At 41.4% G+C, this 10,618-nt stretch overlaps 1 protein-coding gene across 1 annotated transcript; it reads left to right on the top strand.

Annotated features, from left to right (window-relative positions):
* The first annotated feature begins 480 nt into the window (after positions 1–480).
* Positions 481–10,060, top strand: LOC106958756 (forkhead box protein K2-like). Its single transcript, XM_015050823.1, has 9 exons — positions 481–989; positions 3,279–3,473; positions 3,598–3,739; positions 4,933–5,079; positions 5,930–6,123; positions 6,205–6,404; positions 7,218–7,481; positions 7,568–7,765; positions 8,499–10,060. The coding sequence occupies exons 1-9, from the start codon at positions 694–696 to the stop codon at positions 8,687–8,689; spliced, it is 1,827 nt and encodes a 608-aa protein (XP_014906309.1). The 5' UTR covers positions 481–693; the 3' UTR covers positions 8,690–10,060.
* Positions 10,061–10,618: the final 558 nt, after the last annotated feature.

Raw genomic sequence — 10,618 nt, forward strand, 5'->3', positions numbered from 1 at the left:
TGTGTATTTAAGGTGTAAAACGTTTTTCTGTTGCTGTTAAAATGTAATTACTGAAATACATTAACATGTTATGATATTCTAATTCACTGAGATGCTCTTGGAATGTTTAATAATAATGTTCCATGTCTACTTAAATTTTAATGTCTAAAAAACTGTTCAGAAGCAGATGATGCCTCCTCTCGTGAGGTGAATATAAGGAAGAAAAGGCGGGTCACGTGTTCCTCTCTTGATTTTTTTTGTCTGTTAAATTCCTCTGTTTAAAATAATTTTGCCGGGTTTTACACCTTTCCTCCATCTGCGTGTCAGACTGCAATGCAACCCATGCTGCAGCCGACCTAACCTTCCTACGGCTATTTTTATTGTTGTTGTCATTGGTAAACATCACTCATCTGCGTGCCCTAACCGGTTTTTCATTGGCGGAAACAATTGTCTCTTGCAGTACTTCCGCCCGTTTGTCGGCTTTTGATTGGTCTGCGACTCGTTCTGTCCCCGCCCTCCTCTTCACCGTGGTGAGTCTGAGCGGTTGTGTCCCCGGTCTGGCACGTTCCTGGCTAAATCCTCCACAGTGCAAAATTGGAGCCCCCTTTCATTAAACCAGGCCAGAAAACGAACCCTTTTAATTTATCACATTCGCCACTAAATTACTGCTCCTTCCACACCTCAAAATCTGCACCAGACACCTTGGACTGGAAGATGGCGGTGGTAAGCGGGATGTTGGGGTCGGCTATAGCCCGGCTGGAGGGCCGAGAGTTCGAGTATCTCATGAAGAAAAGGTCGGTGACTATCGGCCGGAACTCTTCCCAGGGCTCAGTGGACGTCAGCATGGGCCACTCGAGCTTCATATCCCGGCGGCACCTCGAAATCTTCACCGCCGGGGAGGATGGCTCAGGCACGAGGGAATTCTACCTCCGGTGCCTTGGAAAAAACGGGGTGTTTGTTGATGGGGTGTTCCAGAGAAGAGGGGCTCCACCTCTTCAGCTTCCACGAATGTAAGTGTTGAGGGCGAGTGGCGTGAAGTGTTACCCGTGGATTAACGTACTCGTGTTTTTTGTGTGTATTGTTATTGTTGTGTTAGCCTGCAGCAGTGATGCACGTGCTGTGTCGAGTCTGTTACGTGCTCTAAGTGTGTACAGCAGCTACGTCACACGAAATCTCCATGTCAGACATGCTAATGTGACAATATTACTGCTTCCCCCTCCAAAAAATACAAAACCTATATTAATAACCCCTCATTAATGTTTTCGGCCACACATTTTCCCAGCCTTTGTGTTGTCATTTATCCTTTTGCTAAGGTTATTTGCTCTGTTTTCTACAATGTTCTACATGTGGAAGCTAGCTTGTAACGTGAAAGGGGACATTAGCTGGTTTTATTTCCTCACTTCCGTTGTTTTACATGTGCCACATTGATGAGTGGCTGTGAATAGTTACAGTCATCTTTTAAAAACGTTTCTGAAAATAAATCCAATGCCGAAACGAGAAATTTCACTGTTTGAAAAGTTAATTTCCCACTGCTATTGGTAAAACGCACTATATTGCTACCAACATCACACTTTGTTGAGCCAAGATAGGTGTTGTCTTTTTCCTGCCTGACTATAATACACTCAAAGTAGCTGGTGATAAACCTAATTTCGAGTAGTAGGAAGCATATTTTAATTTTGGAGTTTACATATCAGAACCTAATTAAAAACAAACTCGTGTTTACTAGAGTCAAAAATTATTTAAATCCAATTTAGACTTCCTTTATTTTAAGCAGCAATCCCAAAACGCCAAAACTATGTTTTATGTTATTATTTACACTGGCATAACTTTTACTTTGGACAAATGTTGATGGTTACTTACTCAAGGAAAGGGAAATGAGGTAGTGTTAACCATATGATCTTTATTTTTGGAACAGATTTTGAGAATGGAACAAGTAAAATATTTCTGATTATCTAAAATAGACATAATCTCACTGGACATGTCACCCAATGGAAACGTAATCCACGTTTACATTGGAAAGCTATTAGCTTTAGCCTTTAGAATTCACCAATTTATTCTGAACAAAGACACAAAGAGTTGTCTGCCACAGGTAAAATATAAACTGCTTCTAAATGTTTACACGGCCTTCATAAACATTGTTTTCCCCTATAAAGTCAGCTGATGTATGAAGGTATTTTTTTTCCCAAACATTGACCACTTACTTCCACTACTATTACTACTACTACTAATAATAATAATAATAATATGAATGAACCATTATTTTATTGAGGTTGGTTAACCAGGAAATGCACAGGCCTCAGTTATCATATTAAATGTTTACATGCATTGCAGCACAGTTGGAAGAAGACTGAACATATATATTTTGTCTTTTCTCTTAAGTGAATATGGCAGAATTTTTCCAGCTTGAATCTAGTTGTACTACAACAATGGAACAATGTCCTTCAGACATCAGACAAAACTAGAGGTGTTTAGAGAAAGCTAAATACAACATAACGCCCCCTGATAGATGTCAAGCACGACAGCAGAGGTGTGATAAGCTGGGCTTGTTTCACAAACACAAAGCCGAAGTATTTTGTAGTTATGAACTCAACTATTCACTCCTCCTCATACCAGCGTATTCTAGGGTCGAATGAGAGGAAAACAGGATACGGCAACAAATCCGCAACAGACTGGCCAAAACAAATCTCCAAAAAGATCGAAGGTGTTGTGAATGACCCAGTCAGTATCCAGATCTCAGCCTGAGCGAAAACACTGTGGTGGGTCCACCACAGGGCGTTGTGCAGAAAACCAAAGGGAACTTTAAGAACCTGGTAAAGACCAGATGAATTTTTCATCGTCAAATGTAAAGCCATTAAACAAAAAGCGGACCTATTTTAATTTCGTCAAGACTGCATGGAAGGAATGATGATATATACACATACACACAAAAAAAATCTAATTTTGCCTCTAGTTTTGTTCCATTTTCAGTATATTTTCTTACCCATAACTTCATTGGACAGATTATTTTTATTTCCATTTAATCTGCGCAAGATCTGTTGAGATTGTCACGTTTAGATGTGTGCAACTGGTCTAAATATAGCCAAGCCCATTAATAGAAAATTAGACATTTTAAGCAGGATCTGTTATATAACGGTCTCGGTTCATGCCCATATTAGATTGTTGTGAAGTCTCTGTGTTCCTCTCCGGTCTTCATTTGGAGCGCCTCGGCATGCTTGTTGCCTGGCAGAGGGGCTCGTCCGCACGCTGACATTGTGACATTGCGGTGTCGTTTCACCGCTCGGGTCCGTGTCGTCCCGCAGGTGTTGCTTCCGCTTCCCCAGCACGAGTATAAAGATCACGTTCACCGCCCTGTCCAGCGACAAGAAGGAGCCAAGGAACGTGCCGGAATCACCGGTCAAACCCGTCCAGCCCCAAATCTCACCTCTGACCATCAACATTCCCGACAACATCGCCCACCTCATGAGCCCGCTGCCCTCGCCCACCGGCACCATCAGGTAGGACGATGAGCGTGCTGTTCGAGTTTGAGTTGCAATCGCAACAACATTTCTAAACATGGAGGACACCGACCCAACAGATCCATTTTTTTTGTTTTCTTTTTTTTTTTTTTTTTTTTAATAGCGCTGCAAACTCGTGTCCGTCAAGTCCGAGGGGAGCAGGACTCTCTAGCTACAGAACGAGCCGGGTTCTCACCTCGGAAATTATAGGAGATAACTCGCAATCGGAAAACGACAAGGAGGCCTCCGGTGAAGACAGCCCAAAGGTGAGAGGTCACGGAACAGAAACTAGGTCTGACGGGACATAGAATGTTTTGCCTGTCTTTATGGGTATGAGCATGTTTGTACAGTCATAGTAATGAATAATAATGATAATAATAATAATAAAAAATATAAATCCTTTTGTATTTGTTCTGCTCAGCGTCCCCCTTATGAGTGCTTTCAGTCAGAGGATTCTTCAAATCTGCTGTAATACAGACTGCTACAGGAGATTCTTCACAGTCATCACCATTAGGGCTGCAACTAATGATTATTAATCAGATAAAAAAATGGGTCCTTTTTATATTAGAAGATAGATGCTAATAAACAAATAATTTAATCACTTATTTAGATGAGAAAATAAATATTTTATTGCCTAAACTGCAATAACATGGCATTCCTTTAGTGGATTTGAAGTGGAGCTCAAACTATACCACTGGAGGAGTTTTTACTAAAACATATTGACAGACAAAGATGTTTTCATCTTAAATGTAAAATTTCTATACGTTTTGTAGTTTTTACTTAATTACTGCTCTGAATATCTCGTTTGTTTTCAGCAAAACCTTTTTTGAGTTTGAATACTCCAGGTATCGCTAAATGAATTGACGGATTATTTCAATAATCGATTAATCCAAATAATCATTATCACCATCGATAATGGCTATTTGAAGTAACTGCCTCAATTTGAGTTTATCTCTGTTAAACAATAACAGTGAAGAAACACATTTACACTCCCTCTGGAGAAGAAGCTGTTTCCTCTCATTAATCTGAGTCATAAGACTAATTCCAAACAACTCAAAGTCCATCATTCTACAAGAACATAGATTATTCATGAGTTTAAATTGTTTCACATTTGCTTCTCATTCTAGAAGTAGATATCTCAGCAAATTGGTTTCCCAAGTGAGACCGTACCAGAAAGTCTCAGGAGTTTCATGGGCTGTACTCAGTTCTTACACCAACTATGGAACTATTTACTTACCATTAAAAACAGTAATATGCTACTAGTTGTTTATCAGTTTGTATTTTATGTCTTTAGTAAAATACTTCAGTAAGAAGTTGTCTGATTTTTCTGTTGTTTCTGTTCCACTTTGATACTGGTAAATAACTTTTTTTTTTCAGGTCTTGATTGTACAAGACTGAGAAATAAACTTTTATTACAAAGCACATTCATTTTGCTCTCCGTTGTTGTTTGTTTCCACAGGACGACTCCAAACCTCCATATTCCTATGCACAACTAATAGTCCAAGCGATCACCATGGCTCCAGATAAACAGTTAACTCTGAATGGAATATACACCCACATCACCAAGAACTACCCCTACTACAGAACAGCTGACAAAGGCTGGCAGGTCAGTGCCTCCACCGCGTCCTCCAGGGGACTTCTGGGAAGTGGGTGTGAACAACTTCCCAAACTTAGTTTTTTTAAATGCGTCAATTACAGAAAACCTCATCCTGATTTCAAGTTACTGCAATACTTAGGCTTGGTTATTGAGCTGGAGTTCCTCAGCACTTTATTTGTTAGACTGAGTCTAACAAACCTCAGTCATCCAAAGTCGTATCGCCCTGAAAAGCTTAGTTTGTTGGAACTGCAACTTATGTGGAGAAGTGTGTACTAATACTAGTTCTCCTATATTTGTGTTTAAGCCAGTATGTATAGCTGTGTAGGTGATACTACTGGATCCCTGGTTATGACTAGAAGAAGGTTTAACTGTATCAGAAAATAGATCAGACTCCACCTTATCTCCAAGACCCGTCTCATTTGATGTCTAAAGGGAACTAAATTACCCTTTAAAAGTTAGAAAGAGTAGAATGAGCTCATTGTAATTTATCATGTGATTAATTGATTAATTGCTTATTGCCACAGGCTTACTGACATCCTTTTTTAAAAACCTCCAATAACTTATTCTTTTCTACTTTGTTTTATTTAAATAACACATAATGCTACTAGTGCGGTGTTGGTGTTGTGCAGCACTGTTTTTGTAGTTGCATTCTGATGTTGCCTACTGAAATTGTGTTTATTATTCAATTCAGCATATTTCTATAACACCAAATGACCAACATGACTGATTCACCTCAGTGAAATCCATAATAAATCAAATTCCAATCCCATAAAATCACATGGATTGGTTGTCGTGGAGGCTAACTTTAACAAAAACAGTCACGTGCAGCAACATAAAATATTTCCCTCCTTTCGTCCAGAACTCGATCCGCCACAACCTGTCCCTGAACCGCTACTTCATCAAAGTGGCCCGGTCCCAGGAGGAGCCCGGCAAGGGTTCGTTCTGGAGGATCGACCCCGCCTCAGAGGGCAAGCTCATCGAGCAGGCCTTCAGAAAGCGCCGGCCCCGGGGAGTGCCCTGCTTCCGGACCCCAGTGGGGCCGCTCTCCTCCAGGTACGGCTTTCCTCCCCGCTCGCCGCCTCACCCGACGCGCTCGCCGCTCCATGTCGGTGTTTACTCTCCTCGTCGTTTCAGGAGCGCCCCTGCCTCTCCCAACCACATGGGGGTGCTGTCTGCCCACTCCAGTGGAGTCCAGACCCCAGACAGCCTGTCCAGAGAGGGATCGCCAGTGCCCATGGAGGCAGAGGCCCCCCCAGCAGCACCCACCCAGACGGCAGCAGTCCAGCCCAAGCTGGCTGTCATCCAGGAGGCTCGCTTCGCACAGAACTCCCCAGGTAAAACCTCAGATTTAACACCAACAGATCCAGCTGTTTGCTGTGTTACTAACAATTGTTTTAGTCATTGATTAATCTGTTATTTTTGATGATTAATCAATTATTTTGCCGACTAGTCGGTTAATTATTTTTATGAGTAATAGATTAGTTGACTATTTTGATGATTAATCGATTAATCTGTCAGTTATATTTATTAACTTGAAAAAAATTGGCCCTTTCTGCAGATTTTTCATTTCAGTCTTTTTAGTACAATATTAGAAATAAACTTGGAAAAATGCAATTCCTTTTTTAAATAATAAAATAAGCATTAATTACCTGAAATGCAATAACACGATGGCATTCCTTTAGTTGATCATTTTTAGCTTCTGAAGTAATAAAAATACACAATGTGAGAATCTAAGGCTTTCCACTTGACTCGGCATCAATATAACGAAGGGCTGATCTGTTGACTATTTCTTTTGATGAACTGATTAATAATTGGATAGGAAAAGGTGATAGATTTTGATCAGAGTTGAACTTGGTGAAGCCACTTGAGTTTTGGGTAGAAGATGTTTACAAAGTTTTGTTAATTTAAGATTAAACACAAAACATACATCCTTTTTGCACAGTTTTGACTTAATCACGGCTCTGAATCTGTTGTTCTTATAATACACGTCCTTCTTTTAAGTGTCTGTATACTCCAGTTAACGATTAATCAATTATTACCTTAGTTGGCGATTAAACCAATGATGGATTCATCACGATTAATCCGACTCATCGTTTTCAGCCCTTAGGCATGTTTGTTGCTGAACTCATTTCCTGTTTCCTGTCCAGGCTCCCCCCTCAACAGCCAGCCGGTTCTGATCGCCGTGCAGCGCCAGATGCCTCAGACCACCATGAAGCCTGTGACCTACGCCATGGCGACCCCGGCCATGGTAACGACACCGGTGAGCTCCGCTCCCGTCATGCAGACCGTGCACGTGGTCCACCAGATCCCGGCGGTCACCATGGCAACCGTCGGAGGGCAGCCCGCCTCGATGGAGAGCCCCGAGCCTCAGGAGAACGGAGGAGGTGTAGGAGATCACCAGGAGGTCAAAGGTGAACTTCGTCTGGAGCGTTCTCGTCAGGTGTTAGCCGAAGGCGTCGCTCGTCAACTCACACTCCTCTCCCATTGTGCTTTGCAGTCAAAGTGGAGCCAGTCCCGTCCATCACGGCTTCCTCTATAGGCGGAGTCGGCCGCATCATCCAGAGCTCACAGGCTGCTCCCTTGACAACCGTCACCATAGTGCAGCAAGCCCCGCTCGGCCAGCACCAGCTTCCTATCAAGGCCATCACGCAGAACGGGACTCACCTGGTGCCCATCAGCACCGCTGCTAGTTCAGGTGAGTTGAAGCTATTTTGAGGAAGATTAATAGTGAAATACCTTCCAAATGAGAGTCGGCTGTTGTCACACTGAAAGGACAGTCAGGTCATTTCATGGTACTTCACAATTATCCAATATTTAACAGTAAATAATTTAATAAACTGCAACAACAGTTGTAACATAAAATAAAAATGGAAATTATTACCTTTATTCTTGTAATGAGAAAAGGAATAAAAATTTAGCTTGACCCTTATATTTCTTTATGCAGTTGACCTGAATTAAAAGTAAAGATAAACACACCTGTAAAACAAGATGGTGGCTTCAGGCGTCCTGACATCACTCTGAACTATGGAAATCCAAGGAGAAAATCCAGATTTTCCAAAAATTTGATTAGTCGATTTATTGCCCAGCAGTATGTGGAAGCATGAATTTTTAGCACCTAAAAATTGAGCATTTCTCTGTTTCCTCAGACTCAGAATATCTCTTGTGTGGTAGAAGAAAAAAAATTATCATCATCAAATGCTGAGACAGAACAAAAATGTTGCTTGATAAGTGTTCTAAGCCTATAAAGACATAAAGCTGAGATGCCGTAGTATTGTGTTTAATACTCTGTGCAATGAGGTCGAGTTAAAAGAGCCAGTTTAGTTCACCATGATGTCAGCGTGTCACCGCAGCAACAGCCTGCCGTGCACGAAGCAGCCTCTCTCTGGCGTTTTAACGAGTCCCCCACCCCCCGTCCTCCGTCTCTGCAGCAAACCCTCTCCATCTCCTGGCAACGCACGCCTCGGCCTCGGCCTCCCTCCCCACCAAGAGGCAGAACGGAGAGCTGCAGGACCCGCCCGAATCCAAGAGGGCGAAAACCGACGAGGAGAACGGCCCTGCCACCGCCATCGGCAACAACAACGGCACCACAGACGGCGGCGGAGAGGCTGGCGACAAGTAGCGCCGCCCACCCCCTACTCCACCCCTCCACCCTTCCATCCCACCCTCCTTCACCATCCTCAAGGTGCCAAAAAGAAAAGCACTACCGATTGTGTGAACCCCGCCTGTCCGCCCCCTATCTGCCACGTATTTAATAGCAGAAAACACGATGCAAAAAAAAAAAAAGCAAAAAAATACAAAAACAAAAAACTAGAGACCAAACTGAAAATGAAACAGAAGCGTAGCTGATGACTGTGAATCCCCCCTTCCACTCCCTTCACTCTCAAGTTTGAGACCCAGAGAGCAAGAAGAAGCAGAGACAGAAAGAAAGGAAAGTCCAGAACAAAAAGTTTATCCATGCAACTTGCCCCGCCCTCCTCGCCCCCCAGCCACCCAAAGACAAACAGGAGTGTCTCCTCCTGGTAGCATTACAGAAAAATCAAAGCGTTCAACCAGTAGGCAGGCTTGTGGACATGTGGACATTCCCATCTTCGGCAGCTAGCCTCCACGTCGACCTACCTAACCGAGTCGCGAGTAGAAATGCAGTATTCCGTCGTATCTTCGGTGCGCCACGGAGCAGTTAGTTTTTTTTTTTTTGTGTCAGTTTTCTTTTCTTTTCCTGAGGCACCTGTAATAATCCGGAGCAGCAAGCGCCGCCTCTTTAAGAAACATCCAAACATTTCAATTCTGGGAATCTTTTCTGTTGTTTTTATTTTTATTTTTCTTGTATGTGGACTGTTCGGTGACATGAATGTAGTCTTACTTTTTTGTTTTGTTTTTGTTATATATATATATATTAGGTTTTTTTCTCATTTAAAGAAAACACTATGGAGTGGATGCTCTTTCTGTTTCTGCGAATGAAACGTGGTTCTCACTGTACATCAACAGATCTTTTGTCATATTTTCCAGATATCCTACGAATTAAAACGTATATTCCCGTGTATATTTGAGCATACGTGTCATTGAGCTTGCATGTTACAGATGTAGAAACAAAAAGTACCAGAGCAGATCATTTGAATATGGAACTGAAGAAAACTTAGACTGAATCTACGCTATACGATTCTGACCTGTGCTGCACTTAACCTCTTAGTTTTTTTTAATTATTATTATTATATTGTTTTGTATTTGCTCACTTGTTTTCCCCGTCATCATCGGCTGTGTTTATCTTTGTGTTGAAGCTGATTTGCTTGGTTTTCTTTCCTTTATTGTTTTTTATTTTTAATTTCAGGCGACAAAGTAAGGCTTTTCAGCTTGTATTCTATGTTCTATGAGCTAAAGCAAGTGATAATTGTTCGTTCTGCTTCAGTGGAAAAATGCTTTTTTTTTTTTTTTTTATAAATTTATTTAAACACAGATTCTCTCTGTATTTCTTTGAGTAAACCCTCTCAGTTGAGCAAATGCAGAGTCTATATATTTATTTCTTTGTGTGGAAATGAAGGGGTTGGGTTGTAGTTCAAATGTTGCCAAAGATTAACAGTCTGGTTTGTAATGGGATAAAATCAAAATGGCTCCTATAAAAGTGTTAATGTTTGCCAAAACATTAAAAAAGGAGTAAAACGCATCAGGGTTCCATACTTTCCTAGAGTCTAATTGCCATTTTATTTAGTCTGTGCATTTTGAAGGAAGGTCTGAATAAAAAAATCCTTTCATAATATACAGTAAACAACGCTTTGCAAAAGTATTCATCCAACCCCTTTAATGTTTTTATCCTGCTTCCTGTTAAAACCACAAAACTCATTGGGTTTTCTTGTGACTTTGATAAACACAATTGTGAGGCAAAAGGAGAGCCCTGCAAAGTTTTTCATATTTTTATTCACCTTTTAAGATCTGGAAAGTGTGGCATGTTTGCATTTAGTCCCTGCTTGGAAATTTCTACCACTAGCTCATCAAACTGTTTGTTTTCATAATAATTACAATGAGAATTACTAACATTAAAGTTCCCAACATGCCT

Source organism: Poecilia latipinna, unplaced genomic scaffold (assembly GCF_001443285.1).
Source record: "Poecilia latipinna isolate Pla-1442-1.1 unplaced genomic scaffold, P_latipinna-1.0 Scaffold1012, whole genome shotgun sequence".
In the NCBI taxonomy this organism is placed as follows: Eukaryota; Metazoa; Chordata; class Actinopteri; order Cyprinodontiformes; family Poeciliidae; genus Poecilia; species Poecilia latipinna.